Here is a 17,396-nt window from a genome sequence, read left to right on the forward strand (position 1 = left end):
CGCTCTCTCCCCCAGCCGCGCCTTCCTGGAGTACTACCAGGAGCACCTGGAGTACGCCTGCCCCACAGAGGACATCTACCTGGAGTAGCCGCCTCCGGTCTCCTGCTGCAGGTGCAGCTGGGGCTGGGCATGTCTCAAGAAGCCACTGCGGCTTTGGCAAGAACTGGATCGGGGACGCGTGGGAACTGATGTCCAGGGAGTTTCCTCCATGCTCCCCAGGGGCTGCGGGAGAGAGGAGTCCGCACCTCTCCGCTTTCCCTCCGGTCCGTTCTTTCTCTCTGTGTCGCCCTCATCTGCCCCTTGACCTCCTCCTATCTCCTTGTTTCTGTCTCTGCCCCTCTCTGTGCCTGCAAACTCTCCCCCTCTGCTCTTTCCTTGGGGTCAGAACCGGGAGGGTTGTAGAAGAAGGTGAGGCTCTAGGTGACCAGTGGCACCAGGCTCCCAGGTGATCCCCTCCGGGCCCTCCCCTGTGATTTATAAAGGAATTTTAATTTTTATAGTGAATCTCAAGGGATTATCCCATCCTTGACCACAGGGACAAAGAGAGGGACCCCACCCCGTACTGCCCTACATGGAGCTCAGGGGGAAGCAGGGAGGGGTTCCCCAGAAGGGGCTTGGGGGAGATTAGGAGTAGCTCTGGATGCTTTCCCCAAGCCCCCAGATGCTAGAGGAGGACGCCTGCCCTGGTCCTGGTCGCACCAGCGTCCGCTTCGCCGCTGCACACACTCCCCGCAGTCTAGCGCCTCAATAAACTCTCTGCTTGGTGTGACACTGGCTGTTTCTGGAGGAGGGGAGAGATAAGGGGCCGGGAGCTGCCCCTGGGTGGGGACCGAGTCTCCAGGTTGATGGAGTCGTGAGAAGTACTCTCTGAAATCATGCTGTGGACCTCCCCGGGGACTCTCCCCAGATGCACTTGACTGGCCAGAGAGAGGGGGCGCTGGTCACCCTGAGTGTGTCCTCCCACCTGCACCAGAACTCCGGGCTGGGGGATGGGCACACGGGGGAGCCGGTATAGCTCAGATCAGTGTGTGTGTGTGTACGCTTGTGAGTGTGTGTGTGAGGGAGAGCAGGGGTTAGTCGGCTTCAATCTTAAAATTGGTGTTTAAAAAATTTTTCACAGAAATCCAGAAGAAACGAGGTGGCTATTTTTCAGTAGGCCTTTAGGTGGGTGTAGATGCTATCTCCCAGAGAATGGGCTTTCCTGCCCCCGGCCCCCAAGTGAGCCCCAGATCTTGGGTGCTGACATCAGCATGGTAGGTAGGGCCTTCGTGAGGGTGGGTCTGGGTCCTCCTCCCAGAGCCAGAGACCAGTGCAACCAACACTGCCTGGGAAGACCACAGGTAAAGGTTATGAAACAAGAGCGAGCCACAGGAAGGACAGACATTCACTGCATATAAATTTAAAACTACCGTCCACAGAAATCACACGCCTTGGGGCGCCTGGATGGCTCAGGTGGTTGAGCATCTGACTCTCGATTTTGGCTCAGGTCATGATCTCAGGGTCATGAGTTTGAGCCCTGCAGGGGGCTCTGAGCTGACAATGCAGAACCTGCTTGGGATTCTCTCTCTCTCCCTCTGCCCCTCTCCCCACTAATGTGCTATAAATAAATCCGTAAATAAATATACTTTTAAAAAATCACCTGCCTCTACTCACAGTAAGAGTCAATAAATGGCCCAGACCTTGGGTATGTGGACAGCCCCACCCTAGAGCAGAGACTAGCCACACAGCGGACACGCAGCTCAGAAACCAGGCCACGGGAATGTTCCAGCTCTGCTGTCCAGGAGACCAAGTACAATGTCTGCGAGACTTTCCCACTAATTAAATTTGTGATGAGGCCGAGAGCCCGAAATGTTTGAAACGACCACCCTTCTGCACCTGCGCATGGGAGCAAGACCTTAGACCCTCTGGGGCATGACCGGAGGGAACCCCGCTCGCCGGCCTCTGCTGTTCCTTCACTCAGTCAGAAGGGGGTTCTCCATGTCCTGCCCTCCTGTCCCCACTGCCCTCCTGTCCTCACTGCCCTCAGTGTCCCCACTGCCCTCCTGTCCCCACTGCCCTCCTGCCCTCAGTGTCCCCACTGTCCTCACTGCCCTCCTGTCCTCACTGCCCTCCTGCCCTCCTGCCCTCACTGCCCTCCTGCCCTCAGTGTCCCCACTGCCCTCCTGTCCCCACTGCCCTCACTGCCCTCTCCTCAGTTCCCCAAACTCAACTCCCCATGTCCCTATCGCGTCACCCTTTCTCCCCAGCTTGGACCTGCCTGGTGCCCTTTACCTGGCGCGGCCCCCTCTGCGTAGGAGCCTCCCATGCCTGCCCCCCTTCCCTCCACCTCTGTGCCCTCCGCTCCTCCCTTCCTGTCTCTCTTCCCCTTTGCCGGGGCTCCCGAGTCTCGGGGCTCCCTCCAGCTCACCCGGGCCGCCGAGCCCGTCCCCGGCTCCTTCCGGCTTCCCCCTCCCTGGCTGCTTCCCTGGGACTCAATCCCTCCCGGGGCAGAGCCCCAACGTTCTGCCTCTGAGCCGAGCACGTGGCTCAGCTGTGTGCTGCGCTCGACCTCACCAATCCCAGGCGACCCTGGGGGCCGCCCCAGCCCGTCAGGGGGCTGGCGCTCTGCAGCGGTCGGCAAATGTAACGCCCTAACGAGAGCACTGAGGTGCGGGGGGCCCACACGGCTCAGGAGGGGCCGTGGACACTTAGAACTCGCAGAAGCAGTTCCCCCACTGGCTCCTGTTTTACATTTACATCCCGGGTTTTACAGTTTTTCTCAGGCGCCTGAGCTGAAATTGCCCTAGAGTCCCCACTGCAGCCACCTTCACCCCCCACCCTGTCACCCCTGTCTACCCCCATCGCCCGCCTCCTCCAGGCTTCCTGCATCTGTGACTCTGAGGGACCTTTAACCACATGAGTTTCTAAACAGAAACCTGAGCAGGCACGCTCCCTCTTCAACTCCTATTGAAACTGCCCTGTTCTGCCCTCTCGAGGCCCCGCTCCCCCCACCCCGTTTCTGCCCTTGGAGCCTCTGAGCTTCCTGTGGGCATCTGTTGTCCTCTGTATGTTGCTGGGTGGTCTGTCCTCCTGGCTGCGGGGGGACCCTGAGTCTCGGACCGGAGTAAGGTGTCCCTCCTGCCTGCTCCCCGGCAGAGGCTGTGGAACATGAGTCCAAGAGAGCAGGGGTGTGGCTGATGCCCCCCGTCCTCCCGGATCCTGGCACACACACCATTACACCCTCGGAGCCCTGTGTGCTGAGTGAGCAAGACTCTAATGCCAGGACTCTGACTTCTGGAAACCTAGCTAAGGATAGCATTCTAAATGAAAAGCTTTGTTATCCATTCTTGTTTAAAATATTGAAAGCATAAAAATCCAAATTTTAAGGGGAGCCTGGGTGGGTCAGTCGGTTAAGCATCAGACTTCAGCTCAGGTCATGATCTCATGGTTCGTGGGTTCGAGCCCCGCGTCGGGCTCTGTGCTGACAGCTCAGAGCCTGGAGCCTGTTTCAGATTCTGTGTCTCCCTCTCTCTCTGACCCTCCCCTGCTCACGCTGTCTCTCTCTCTCTCTCTCAGAAATAAACATTAAAAATTAAAAAAAAATAATCTAAATTTTGACCAGGTAAATTAAGGTATACTTACCTAATTGAAATATTGGGCAGGTATGGAAAAAGTAACAATCCAGAAAATATTTGTTATGCTATTGTAGGAAAAGAAACGTGCAGAACCTACGTTAGGAAAAAGAGTGAACATGACGAAGGACAGTGTTCACTGTTTCTCTCCCTTTTTTCCTGTGTGAACATGTCTTGTTTCAAGTATTATATGTGTTTATTAGAGACCCACAAATGCAAACAGAAACATCCACAGAAAAAATAAAAATAAAAAAAGGAAAGATATATTAATTGCAAACAAAAAAGGCTATTTGACCACAATAAAAGTGCCCGTCTCAGGATGTTGACAAGGCCTCCTGCCCCACAGACAGGCCGAGAACAGCACTTCATCACGTCAGAGCTCAGTATCATTTTTATACACACTATTCAAAATAGAATTTCTCTATTTTTTAAATTGTTATTTTTCCATTATAAAGAGCACCTGGTCATTATGGGAATTTCGGAAACTGCAGAAAATAGATGGAAGATAAAGAAAAATCCTTTTATCAACTCAAAGACAACTATTGCTAATATTCTGGTGTATTTTTTCCAGTCTCCTTTATACGATGGGCTTTACTTTACGGTGTTTGAGACCAGAGGGAGATCGAGGGACCCAATGAAAAATTTAAGGCAAAAAGATTAAAGCAAAATCGCTACAGTCACTATGGAATGGCCTGGGTGCAGTGGAGGGTGGTCCTCATACGGGGAGTCTCTAGTTATGAAACTACAGACCAACGAGCACATGATTTGGAAATGTTTGGACAGCAAGAAAAAGGAGGAAAACATAACGCTCGCAGTGGGTTCGAGTTTCTCTAGGTCAGTTTATAATAAAGAAACATAGATCCAAAAATATAATTAATATCCTTTTTTTTGTGTTGAGTAAAGTCCCATATTTATTTCTTAAAAAAATATATAATGTAATTAATCAGGGATCACAAGCATACACTCACACGGGGTCTTACATTCCGCATATAGAGAACACAGTTCTTTCTGGATGTCAATGAAAATATTTCAACAATAGATCATGTAAAAGGTGTGATGCAAAGCATTCAGCTCTAGGAGAAAACCCCAAGGAGACCCATCTGATCAGAGTATGAGCTGTGGAGGCTGGCTTGGCTGCTAGAAGGAGGCTGCTTGGCACCCACCAGGCTCTTTCCCTCGGTCCTGGTCCTGGGTGCTCGGCCTCTGTCCTCATGGCGGTCGGAGGGCTGCCGTATCTCCTGGCACGGTGCTCAGTTTCACGCCGGAGGAAGAGCAAGGGCAAAGGGACAGGTAGCTGGTTTTGTAAGAGCCCCACCGAGGGCTGCAGGGAGGAGTGGGAAGGGCAGAGGCACTGGGGGAAGAGAAGCCAGTGTAGACCCAAACTCCAGGCCTCCTGGAACCATCACCTGAAGGGTGGGAAACAGGAACATTCACCTGCTGGCTCCTGGCCCCCACCGGTTGAGGGCTGCCCCAGGAGTGTGTCCCCCCTCCCTTCAGAGCAGCCCACAGGCAGCCTGAGAGCAGAGCGAAGGAGCAAGTCCTTCTAGGATCGCCCAGCCAGCCACAGCGGTCAGAAGGCCCCCAGCTCCGGAGGCTTTCAAGCTGAGCAGTGTTTCCGACTTCCTCAGAAGAGCCAGAGAGCAAACCCCATGACCAGGGAGCCTGGCGGAAGACCCCTCTCCACCCGCCCAGCGGGGCCGTGGCCACCCCCCCCCCCATGAGGGTGANGGTGCTGAGCAGAGCGGGGGCACCAGGCTCCTCACCCCCGAAACCGCAGCCGTGGGCTGGCCTTGCCGGGTCTGCAGGTGTGGACCCAGGCGTGGCGGGACCTGTGCGAGTGCGAGGTGCGTGTGGGGCAGAAGCTGGCACATAGCATGGACGCTCTCCCCCAGCATGCACCCCACCCCGTGTGGGTCACGTCCTATGGAACTGGCACATCACCCAGAAGACCGCTCCTGTTGCACATCTAGGTTCCCGGCCCGAGGTAGCACCCACCGAGTCCCGAGTCAGCTGCGCCGCTGCTGCCCCCTCACACCCGTGAGTGAAGTCCTTTCATACACAGGAATCTGCCGAGGGGAGGGTTCCATGGTTTACCTGAAGCCGGCTCAGCCGTCAATGGCAAAAAGGGGAACTTTGATTTTACTTCTTTTATGTAGATGTGGAGCAGACAGGAGCAGCTGGCCCTGGCACAGAGGCCTGGCACCTGTCCTTTGTGAGGCCCCACCCTGCAGAACTCCACTCACCGCCCGGTGGGCCCAGGACTCCTTGGCCTTCATCTAGACAGAACATGGTGACCCCGAAGGCATGACCTGTCTGCACGCCTTTGGGGCATCCTGCGTGAGGCTGTGGAGAGGAGGCTGGCCACCCTGCACTTGCGGGGCAGCAGAGAGGCACCGAGGAAGCTCCTGGGAAGGGGAGAGAGCGAGCAGGCTGCGCCCCCCCAGCCACCAGGACGTGCCCCATTCTTCCTCAGGGGGCCCCAGGGATGGACTGGGCTGCAGCTCACGTGGGAGGCGTTTCAGGGCAGGCAGCCTGTCCAGTCAGGTGGCAAAGGAGAGGGAGCTGTTTAGACACAGCTCTTGTCCCAGGCAGGCATGCCTCCCCGAGGGGGCGGGGCGCAGGGTGGGCACAGGTGGACCCGCAGGGCTGTGCCTCATGCCTCCAGGAAGCAGTCCGCCATCTGCTGCCTCAAACACAGCACAGTATCCGGAGCCTCTGGCAGGGACCCACTGAACCGGGGTGGCAGGGACCAGTCCTCTCGCCGCCAGCCCACATTTCTCGGGATTAAGAGGGTAGGGGCTAGTACTTAATTTCCTTCTGTATCACCAAACTACAAAAACTGACTCTGGATAACTTAACCACAAGGAAATTGATCGGGAGGGGGTTGGAGGCTCCCAGGGTAGAAAGGAAGGCAAGACAACGGGTGCTCCAGAAGGCTAGGGGGGGTACCTCAAGGATGGAGGAGCAGCAGTCCTTGCCCCCAGCCCGGCCTGGCTCTGCTGTGGGCAGATGGACCAACCCCCTTTGTGTGTTACGTGGGTCCCCGCTACCTAGAGACCCATGTCTGGGTGGGGGCAGGGTCACTGGACTGACTATCCTTCCCTCAGGGTTGGAGGAGGCTGCAGGCCCCAGAAGGGCATTGGGCATCCCCAGGGAGGGCAGACTCTGGGCATCATGTTAGAGTTTGCAAAATGATGAGGAAGTGTTTCCACTCTTGGTGTGGAGCCCTGGGCCGGGCCACCCCCAACCTGTTCCCTCCAGAGCCCTCGTTGCCTTTCAGCTCAGATGGCACCCTGGACCCCTCTTTCTACCTTGGGTCCCTTTCTTCTGAGACCGCGGAGGCGAGAGACTCGGTTCTTCCTCCTTTCTGTGGGGCATGTAGTGCTGGGGCAGGGGAGAGGTCGTACCTCGCCCCTAAGGCTGTGACCTTTCAGAGGAGGGGTCTTCACACTCAGGAACCAAGGAGGCTGAGGGGAGGCATAAGTAAATGCGCTCCTGCCGCGGGTTATTGCTAACCAGCCCTGGGGTCAAGGAAAGGACGGGACACACCGGACACCTGAAAGGCACTGACAGAGTGCAGCAAAGTGAGTTTACATTGAATGTTACCATTAGAACATGACCTGAGTGAGCACAGGGAGCCCCACAGCGTTTCTTACCTTGGACTGTGACTGCAGGCACTGCCTGGGGGGCTCTAACTGGTGTAGAGCCCTTTTGTAATTAAAAACATTCAGCGAAGAGGCGAATTTGAATATTATTCCACGGAACCATTCCCTTTGCTCCCCCTTCTGGTCACTTGGGGGACAGGAGAGAAAGGAAGGGGTGACGGAGGGGAGGGGCGGTCTCCCCGAAGGTGCTCCTCTGCTGGCCTCTCACGTGGCTCCAGACACCTCCTCTTCCTTCCTAACGCACCTGAAGGGAAACTGCAGCACCAACGTGTTTGTTCCGTAGGTCCCTTCCAGAAGAGACTGGGCTGCCTGAGGAAGTCACTCTGTGGGAATGGAAAGCCGCCAGCCTGGTGAACGGATGAATCTTAAACCCACAGGAAGAGGGGCTGTTTTTTAAATTAACAATAGCAGAGAAGAAAGTGAAGTGCAGGGACATTGCAGATAGCATTTGGGCCATGACAAGAGTGTGCACAAACGTGTACGTGTGTGTGTGCTACATGCTCACACATACGTGCTAGTATGCGTGCATCTCTGTGCATGGTTGCAAGTGTGTGTGTAAACACAGGCATGTGCGTGCACACACAACTGACTGTATGAGGAAGGTGCCTCCCACTAAAGCAGCTGAGACGATGCAAAACAAGCATTTCTGCAAAAGAATCACAGCAAAACCAAAAGAAGAGTGACCGAGTGAGTGAATCTGCTTCTCTCTCGAGCGTTGGGTGCGGAGGGTGGGTTTCAGCACCCTCCTCAGATCTGCACCAACAGAGAAGCATCCCTGATATATTCAATTATCTCTACATCCCCCCCATGATTATGCTCTTATCGGACCAAGTATGCTCCCTTTGTGCTATTTACCAGCGAAATTCTCATTTCTATTGAAATATAAAATACATGTGACAACGTAAGTGTGCACCATGTTTCTACCCTCAGTCAAGTGTAGCTCGTGAAATTTCCCTAGCCTCCTTTCCCAGGCAATACCCACACAGCCACCCTTCCCCACAGGAGGAAGGGGCTCCTTTCATGCTGGAATTCCACACAGGTCTGAGATTGCAGGGTTGACGCTCACGTCCCTTGGGAGGAGAGGTGGGTCCCCTCTGGCGATCTGCACCCCAGCACTACACACAGCACTGGGGAGAATAAACTAGAAGAATGCTCCTCACCCAGGTGGGCGGCAGGCCTGGTGTTGTGCCTGGGTATTAGCATTTGTGTGGTTCTTGTTGAGTGTTTGGTCTTCGGATGATGTCACGCACAGATCGCGCCTGCCTCAGTTCCTCAGTCCTCACTCAAACCACGGCACCTTGAGGTGACTGTGTGCCGCGCTGGAAGAGAAGCTGCAGGCTGCGGGGAGCCGGCGCGGCCAGCCCGTCTGGGGCCAGTGCCTCCACTCTGACCACACATGCACGTGGGCCCTCCTGATGCCAGCGTCAGTGGCTGCAAGGGCCCCCAAGGAAACCACTCCCCTATGGGGGCAGCCCTGAGACACAGGAGGATCTAGGGCATGGTCAGTGTAGCCCCAAACCAGACCAGAAGGGGTGGGAGGGCCACACGGAGAACACAGAGTGGGCCTCAGCACACTGCACCTGACACCACAGGCTCACTCTCCAGGTCACGTGTCTCGTACACGTGGCTGCCATACATCCCATTCACACAGCTCATTCCAGTAAGACATCTTTTGGCTGAAAGTAACAAAACCCACCAGCACTTGCTTAAACAGGTAGGGTTTATTATACTGTGAGTTCTGGAGGTAGTGGCTGGGGACACCGGTTTAGTAACTGCACAATGTCTGGTTGGGGGCAGAGACAGCACTGCCCCATCCTCACTGCCCCCCAGGGTAAGAATGCTGGAGGGGACCCAGGGATCCTGATGGACCGGCCCCAACCTTTCACTGACCGGGACTCTTAGCTACACGCCATTCCTGGACCACTCATTGGACTGGATTGTGACTGGCTCAGACTGGGTCAGGGAGAGGCTGCACCTCCTAGTCCACGGGCCTCTGACGAGCACTGAAACAGCGGGGGCCTATTAGGGAAGGGGACAGCTGCCTTGTGAGCTTTGAGCACCCAGACTACGCTCTTCTCTTTGAGCCAGCACTGAGGGAACACGGAGGCTACGGTGCAGCCCTGGAGGCACACAGGGACCTGCCATCGGCAGGGTGACTCTGCGTGGGCTACACGCGGCTATGTGAGTCCTCTCTGCTGGCCTCCCAAGGGGACAGCCAGGCCAGCATGCCAGGACTGAGGGCTGAGAGGTACTGGGTGCGGAGCAGGGCAGGCCTCAGAGGGCACCTGAGCCGTCTGAATTTGATTCAACGATGGGAAGTCTGCAGAGTTTTGAGCAGGAACCAAACCTGATGTCTGCCTTTGTCTGCCGGGTGGAGAATGCTTGTATGAAGTCAAAGGAGAAGCCAGGAGCCAGGAAATGTGTGGGAGAGTGGAAAATGCAGAGCTCTGGAAGGGGCAGAGGCAGGGGCTGGGGGGCCACCTCAGGGGTCTGTCTCCCCATATCCACACCGGGAATGTACAACCCATCACCCACCTTCAGGCAGGTTTCTGCTAAGAGCCCCTGCTCTAGTTCTGGAGCCTCCAAGCACGCCTCCGCCAGGGGCCACCTGGTTTTCACGGGGGCTCGGCAACCTCAGGGTCTTCTGCCCACCACCCCCTCACACCCACCCCACGCTCTTCCTGACACACAAAGGCACTTAGCATGGCTCCGCGTGAAGGGATACGCTCACACTCGGGACCCGAGCTTGCGTGCACTAACACACACATCACAAAGGTTGTGGGGCAGCTCCTGGAGCCTGGAGCTTGGGCTCTCCCAGCCCAAACTCTTACTGGCTGGGTGACCTCAGACAAGTCGCTGGATCGCTCTGTGCCTCAGTTTCCTCATTTTAACACAGTCAGAACAGCACCTACCTCGGGGTTATCACAAGGATTAGTGGAATTATCACACCTGTAAGTACCAGCTGGTATCATTAGCATTATCAGGTACAAACCGCGTCCACACACCCGCTCAGCAGCAGTGAACCATCGCGTGCCCGGTTCCGGCAAGGGCCCCCCGCTGGCCTGCAGCAGTGCTGTCAGGGCTGGGGCTCTGGGCAGTGGCAGCAGGATGGCCAGGGGGTGCAGCCAGGCTGACAGCAGATCTGCAGCGCAGGGTCCTCACCCCTGGCCATCTGGCTGGGGCTGAAGGTCACGGTAGCATCAAACTGAGCCTTGAGCAGCTGAAGCTGCTTTAGTGCCTGCAGAGTCTCCGGCCCGACCTCAGCCACGCCTCCCAGAAGGTTGTAGTTCTCACCAGGGTCCTCAGACAGGTCGAAGAGCAGCGGGGGCTCATGGGCAGTCAGAGGACTAGAGGCGTGGCATGCAGGGTCCGCAGTGGTGTCGCTGTGGGCGGAGCCTGGGGAGGGGGGGACGTGTCTGTGCAAAAGGCGAGAGGGAGAGGAGGGGCCAGGCTCTGGGGCGACAAGGGGGTCAGCAGGGCCAGGGGAGAGGAAATTACCCTGGGTGAAGAAGTGAGCTTTGTACTTCCCACTCCGCACAGCAAAGACCCCGTGGACCTCGTCCGGATAGGCCGAGTAGAAGAAGAGAGACTGCCGGGGGCTCTGGGGGCAAAGTCAGGGATCACAGGGTGGGGAGGGGCCCTCCAGCACCGGTGTGCACCTACCCAGAGCCATCAGCCTGGGCCCTGGATGCGTCGCTGCCCCCTTGCCCACCTGGGAACCCCACTGGCAGCATCACTTGGGGCCACTTGCCAGAGGGTCTGCGAGGCGGTAGCCCTACCTTGCCTGTGCCCAGTAGCAGGGGGCTGAGGTCAACCCCATCCAAGGTGACGTTGGGCAGAGGGGCCTCGGTCAGGGCTGCCAGGGTTGGCAGCAGGTCCAAGGAGCTGGCCAGCTCATGGGTCACACCTGGAGGCAGAGGGTGATCACTCCAGGTGCCGTCAGGGTGGGAGAAGTGGGGCCAGGGGTTCATGGGGAGGGGGCCTAAAGACTGACCGGGAGCGATGTGGCCCGGCCAGAAGGCCAAGGCAGGCTCTCGGACGCCCCCGTCAAAGGTGGTCCCCTTTCCGCAGCGAAGGAGGCCAGAGCAGCCGCCATGGGACATTCTCATTGTCTCAGGCCTGGGACATACAAGGAGGTCGTCGGTGATGGGGAGTTCAGGGTGAGCCCTGGTGAGCCCAGCCCTAGAGTTACACACTGTGCACAAAAGTGGCCAGAATGTGCCTGCCCCCTCTGTGTCCTACCAAGACCAGCACCTCCATGTACTTGCGGCCCCCAGCCTCCCACATGCCCTGCGGGTCCCCATGATACACCATCTCCCTAGACACCCTTATCCCACCGTGTCCTCAGCTAGTAGTCAGGATGGGAAGACCCCAGTGACCTGTCGGTGAGGGACTAACCAGCATTTCCCCACCCCCTGCCAGCAAACCCGTTGTCTGCAGTGAAGATGACCAGCGTCTCTCCGAGCAGCCCCAGGTCCCCCACCGCTGTCATCAGAGCCCCCACCGCTGCATCCAGCTCCATCAGGGAGTCCCCGAATGGCCCTCGGCCTGAGCGCCCTGAGAAGCTCTGCCCACTGAACTGGGGGTAGTGGGTGTGCTGTGGGCAGAGATAGGAGTTAGCACTGGGTAGGAGTCAGGGGCAGCCCAGGGGGTGGGTCAAGGTCACTCACGTGAGAGGCGTAGTACAGGAAAAATGGCCGGCCTTGGCGCTGGGCATCAGCCATGAGGTCACGGGCGAAAGCCACATAGCGGGCCTCAAGTCCAGGCAGCCAGGGGGGCTGTGCCTCCACAGACAGGTTGGCCAACAGCGGGATAGGGACCAGACCCTGGTCACAGCTGCCATCACAGGGGGTGGACGGTGGAAAGCAGGTCAGGTTCTGGCAAGGGCCCTGGCAGAGCAGTTCCATTCAGGAGTCTGGGCTGTGGGGTGGGGCTCAAGGGGTCAAGGGGAAGGGGATTGGTGGGAAGTAGGTAGGAGGGTAGCTGAGGGCCCTGTAGGTTCCTACCTGGTCATGGGAGTATGGGATGCCCAGGAATCGATGGAAGCCCTGGTGAGGGGGCAGAAAGGCCCCCTCAGGGCCCACCCCAAGGTGCCACTTGCCAGCTATCCCTGTGAGGTAGCCTCGGGCAGCCAGGACCTCAGCCAGGGTCACCTCATCCAGGGGCAGGCCCCCTCGGGAGCTGGGCTCCAGAACTCCAGGGTACAGGCCCATCCGAACTGGGAGTCGGCCGGTCAGGAGGGCAGCCCTATAGGACAAGTCACAGAGTCCGTGAGACAGAGAGAAGTTAAGGCTGAAGCGGGCACGTGGAGGAGGAAAGATAGGGGAGAAAGATCAAGAAGCATGAACTTCTCCCAAGAGACAGAGCCTTCTGCTTCCCCTAGAGTGAATCTGGGAGATGCTGTATGGGCTCCCCTGCCCCCCTCACTTACCGGGAGGGTGTGCACAGAGACACGGGCACGTAGAAGTCGGTGAAGCGCAGCCCCCCTGCGGCCAGCTGGTCCAGGTTGGGGGTGCTGGAGCTGGGGTGCCCGTAGGAGCCCAGGTCCCCATATCCCAGGTCATCAGCAAAGATCAGCATGATGTTAGGTGGGCCAGCAGTGGCCAGGCCTATGGCGAAGGCCAGAGCGAGGGCCCACAGTGCCACCATGGCACACAGCACAGATGGGCCTGTCACAAGAGACCCTTGGGAAGGAAAGCAAACTGGCTCCAGAGAGCTCTAACCCAGAGACCCTAGATCCAAGCACTAATCTCCCCTAAGAACCCAGATCCTGGTACTAGGGTTAGGGTTAGGTCCTTCTCTAGGAACCCAGATCCTGGTACTATCCTCCCCTGAGACGGCAGGCACTATGTCTCTCCTGAGACCCCAAATCCAGGTGCTACCTTTCCCCTGAGACCCCAGAGCCAGGCACTATTCCCCTCTTGAGACCCCAGACCCAAATACTCCCGACCCAGACAACTCCCTTCCTGAAGTCCCAGAGGACTTCCGGACTTTCCGGAGACCCCTGACCCCAACAGAACCCAGGAGACCGTAGCCTGGGATATAACTCCCTGGAGACCCTCGGGGACCAGGACACCTGATTCTCAGGCGATCCGACCCTCTTCGCCTAGAGGTCGCAGGCTCGGGCTCGTGGTCAGAGACAGAAGTCACATGACACTGGCCCGCGGGGTCTGGCGCGGCTGCACAGGGGCAGTACCGGGCCGAGGAGGGGAGGGTCGGAACAGCGCGGAGCAGTGCCCTCCGCGGGCGCTNGCATCGCTGGATGAGCAAAGCGAAATGAAAGCCGCGGAGCCAACTCATTACTTACTTTTCCTTCCACGTTACTTTTGTTGCTTTTTCGAAACACGAGATTGCAAATTCTTTCAGACCCTTTCCCTCCGTGCATGTGTCTGCGTGTCAGCGTGTGTGTGTGTGAGTGTGTGGTGTGTTTGTGTGGTGTGTGTGCTGTTGTGTACTATGTGTGTGTGGTGTGTATTTGTGTGTAGTATGTGTTTGGCTGTGTGTGATGTGTGTGCATACTGTGTGGTGTGTGCGTGTGGTATGTGTGTTTGGTTGTGTGCGGTGTGGTTTGCATGTGTGCATTATGTGTGTTTGGCTGTATGTTGTGTGTGTTGTGTTGTATGTGTTTGGCTGTATGTGGTGTGTGTGTACTGTGCAGTGTGTGTGTGTAGTATGTGTGTTTGGTTGTGTGCGGTGTGTGTGTAGTGTCTGTGTAGTGTGCAGTATGTGTGTGTAGTATGTGTTTGGTTGTGTGCGGTGTGTGTGTGGTGTGTGTGTACTGTGCAGTATGTGTGTGTAGTATGTGTGTTTGGTTGTGTGCGGTGTGTGTGTAGTGTCTGTGTACTGTGCAGTATGTGTGTTTGGTTGTGTGCGGTGTGTGTGTAGTGTGTGTGTGGTGTGTGTGTACTGTGCAGTATGTGTGTGTAGTATGTGTGTTTGGTTGTGTGCGGTGTGTGTATAGTGTGTGTGCGCACGCACGCAGTATGTCTGATGTGTGTGTGGTATGTGTGTTTGGTCGTGTGTAGTGTGTGTGGTGTGTGGTATGTGTGTTTGGTTGTGTGTGGTGTGTGTATAGTGTGTGTGTGCGCGATATGTGTGATGTGTGTGTGGTATGTGTGTTTGGGTGTGTGTGGTGTGTGTAGTGTGTGTGTGGTATGTGATGTGTGTTTGGTTGTGTCTGGTGTGTGTGTAGTGTGTGTGTGCGGTATGTGTGATGTGTGTGTGGTATGTCTGTTTGAAAGTGTAGTGTGTGTGGTGTGTGTGGTGTGTGTGGTGTGTAGTGTGTATGTGTGTATGGTGTGTGTGGTGTGTAGTGTGTGTGGTGTGTGTGGTGTGTGTTGTGTGTATGTGTGTGTGGCGTGTGTGGTGTGTAGTGTGTATGTGTGTGTGCTGTGTGTTGTGTGTAGTGTGTGTGGCGTGTGGTGTGTGTGGTGTGTGTGTGGTGTGTAGTGTGTGTCGTGTGTGTGGTTGTGTAGTGTGTGCCGTGTGTGTGTGGTTGTGTGTATGGTGTGTAGTGTGTGTGTGATGTGTGTGTAGTGTGTGTGTGGTATGTGTGTGTGTGGTGTGGTGTGTGTAGTGTGTGTGTGTGGTGTGTGTGTGGTGTGTAGTGTGTGTGGTGTGTGTGGTGTGTCGTGTGTAGTGTGTGTGTGGTGTGTGGTGTGTGGTGTGTAGTGTGTGTGTGGTGTATGATGTGTGTGGTGTGTCGTGTGTAGTGTGTGTGGTGTGTCGTGTGTGGTGTGTCGTGTGTGTGGTTGTGTGTGTGTGGTGTGTCGTGTGTGTGTGTAGTGTGTGTGGTGTGTAGTGTGTGTGGTGTGTGGTGTGTGGTGTGTAGTGTGTGTAGTGTGTGTGTGTAGTGTGTGGTGTGTGGTGTGTGGTGTGTCGTGTGTGTGTGTAGTGTGTGTGTGTGTGCTGTGTGGTGTGTGGTGTGTCGTGTGTGTGTGTAGTGTGTGTGGTGTGTGTGATGTGTCGTGTGTAGTGTGTGTGTGTGGTGTATGGTGTGTGTGGTGTGTGATGTGTCGTGTGTAGTGTGTGTGTGTGGTGTGTAGTGTGTGTAGTGTGTGTGTACTGTGTGTGTGTGGTGTGTGTGATGTGTTGTGTGTAGTGTGTGTGTGTAGTGTGTGTGGTGTGTGTGGTGTGTAGTGTGTGTGTGTAGTGTGTGTGGTGTGGTGTGTAGTGTGTGTGTGGTGTGGTGTGTGTGGTGTGTCATGTGTAGTGTGTGTGTGTGGTGTGGTGTGTGTAGTGTGTGTGGTGTGTGTGGCGTGTGTGGTGTGTAGTGTGTGTGGTGTGATGTGTCGTATGTAGTGTGTGTGTGTGGTGTGTCGTGTGTAGTGTGTGTAGTGTGTGTGGTGTGTCGTGTGTAGTGTGTGTAGTGTGTGTGGTGTGTCGTGTGTAGTGTGTGTAGTGTGTGTGGTGTGTCGTGTGTAGTGTGTGTAGTGTGTGTGGTGTGTCGTGTGTAGTGTGTGTAGTGTGTGTGGTGTGTCGTGTGTAGTGTGTGTAGTGTGTGTGGTGTGTCGTGTGTAGTGTGTGTAGTGTGTGTGGTGTGTCGTGTGTAGTGTGTGTAGTGTGTGTGGTGTGTCGTGTGTAGTGTGTGTAGTGTGTGTGGTGTGTCGTGTGTAGTGTGTGTAGTGTGTGTGGTGTGTCGTGTGTAGTGTGTGTAGTGTGTGTGGTGTGTCGTGTGTAGTGTGTGTAGTGTGTGTGGTGTGTCGTGTGTAGTGTGTGTAGTGTGTGTGGTGTGTCGTGTGTAGTGTGTGTAGTGTGTGTGGTGTGTCGTGTGTAGTGTGTGTAGTGTGTGTGGTGTGTCGTGTGTAGTGTGTGTAGTGTGTGTGGTGTGTCGTGTGTAGTGTGTGTAGTGTGTGTGGTGTGTCGTGTGTAGTGTGTGTAGTGTGTGTGGTGTGTCGTGTGTAGTGTGTGTAGTGTGTGTGGTGTGTCGTGTGTAGTGTGTGTAGTGTGTGTGGTGTGTCGTGTGTAGTGTGTGTAGTGTGTGTGGTGTGTCGTGTGTAGTGTGTGTAGTGTGTGTGGTGTGTCGTGTGTAGTGTGTGTAGTGTGTGTGGTGTGTCGTGTGTAGTGTGTGTAGTGTGTGTGGTGTGTCGTGTGTAGTGTGTGTAGTGTGTGTGGTGTGTCGTGTGTAGTGTGTGTAGTGTGTGTGGTGTGTCGTGTGTAGTGTGTGTAGTGTGTGTGGTGTGTCGTGTGTAGTGTGTGTAGTGTGTGTGGTGTGTCGTGTGTAGTGTGTGTAGTGTGTGTGGTGTGTCGTGTGTAGTGTGTGTAGTGTGTGTGGTGTGTCGTGTGTAGTGTGTGTAGTGTGTGTGGTGTGTCGTGTGTAGTGTGTGTAGTGTGTGTGGTGTGTCGTGTGTAGTGTGTGTAGTGTGTGTGGTGTGTCGTGTGTAGTGTGTGTAGTGTGTGTGGTGTGTCGTGTGTAGTGTGTGTAGTGTGTGTGGTGTGTCGTGTGTAGTGTGTGTAGTGTGTGTGGTGTGTCGTGTGTAGTGTGTGTAGTGTGTGTGGTGTGTCGTGTGTAGTGTGTGTAGTGTGTGTGGTGTGTCGTGTGTAGTGTGTGTAGTGTGTGTGGTGTGTCGTGTGTAGTGTGTGTAGTGTGTGTGGTGTGTCGTGTGTAGTGTGTGTAGTGTGTGTGGTGTGTCGTGTGTAGTGTGTGTAGTGTGTGTGGTGTGTCGTGTGTAGTGTGTGTAGTGTGTGTGGTGTGTCGTGTGTAGTGTGTGTAGTGTGTGTGGTGTGTCGTGTGTAGTGTGTGTAGTGTGTGTGGTGTGTCGTGTGTAGTGTGTGTAGTGTGTGTGGTGTGTCGTGTGTAGTGTGTGTAGTGTGTGTGGTGTGTCGTGTGTAGTGTGTGTAGTGTGTGTGGTGTGTCGTGTGTAGTGTGTGTAGTGTGTGTGGTGTGTCGTGTGTAGTGTGTGTAGTGTGTGTGGTGTGTCGTGTGTAGTGTGTGTAGTGTGTGTGGTGTGTCGTGTGTAGTGTGTGTAGTGTGTGTGGTGTGTCGTGTGTAGTGTGTGTAGTGTGTGTGGTGTGTCGTGTGTAGTGTGTGTAGTGTGTGTGTGGTGTGTGTGGTGTGTGTGGTGTGTAGTGTGTGTGGTGTGGTGTGTAGTGTGTGTGTGGTGTGTAGTGTGTATGTGTG

General features: G+C 55.7%; 2 protein-coding genes across 3 annotated transcripts in view; one reads left to right on the top strand and one right to left on the bottom strand.

The window, feature by feature from the left end:
* Positions 1-769, top strand: part of MAPK8IP2 (mitogen-activated protein kinase 8 interacting protein 2) — a 9,930-nt gene extending 9,161 nt beyond the window's left edge. The window contains 1 exon segment of the mRNA XM_077758087.1: positions 16-769. Within this exon segment, the coding sequence (XP_077614213.1) occupies positions 16-88 (73 nt within the window). The 3' untranslated portion in view covers positions 89-769.
* Positions 770-8,978: 8,209 nt separating this feature from the next.
* ARSA (arylsulfatase A) lies at positions 8,979-13,521 on the bottom strand. Of its 2 annotated transcripts, XM_077758088.1 has the most exons (9): positions 13,353-13,521; positions 12,708-12,960; positions 12,283-12,523; positions 11,947-12,165; positions 11,704-11,873; positions 11,271-11,395; positions 11,056-11,183; positions 10,775-10,877; positions 8,979-10,672 (listed from the first exon to the last, which is right to left on the bottom strand). In XM_077758088.1, the coding sequence occupies exons 2-9, from the start codon at positions 12,923-12,925 to the stop codon at positions 10,353-10,355; spliced, it is 1,524 nt and encodes a 507-aa protein (XP_077614214.1). In that variant the 5' UTR covers positions 12,926-12,960; positions 13,353-13,521; the 3' UTR covers positions 8,979-10,352. The 2 variants fall into 2 exon arrangements, with proteins under 2 accessions (XP_077614214.1, XP_077614215.1); XM_077758089.1 differs by lacking the exon at positions 13,353-13,521 and having other exon boundaries at positions 12,708-13,332.
* Positions 13,522-17,396: the final 3,875 nt, after the last annotated feature.

This window comes from Crocuta crocuta, unplaced genomic scaffold (genome assembly GCF_008692635.1).
Source record: "Crocuta crocuta isolate KB4526 unplaced genomic scaffold, BGI_CrCroc_1.0 scaffold143, whole genome shotgun sequence".
Taxonomy (NCBI): Eukaryota; Metazoa; Chordata; class Mammalia; order Carnivora; family Hyaenidae; genus Crocuta; species Crocuta crocuta.

Bases quoted from the DNA above. Each gene is read 5' to 3' on its own strand.
- ARSA (XM_077758088.1), bottom strand. From the start codon at position 12,925: ATGGTGGCACTGTGGGCCCTCGCTCTGGCCTTCGCCATAGGCCTGGCC. The intron at 11,396-11,703 runs GTTTGCTGGCAG...TGTATGTCCCAG, and splicing joins ATCTTCACTGCAGACAACGG to GCCTGAGACAATGAGAATGT. The intron at 10,878-11,055 runs GTAGGGCTACCG...CTTTGCCCCCAG, and splicing joins TGCTACTGGGCACAGGCAAG to AGCCCCCGGCAGTCTCTCTT.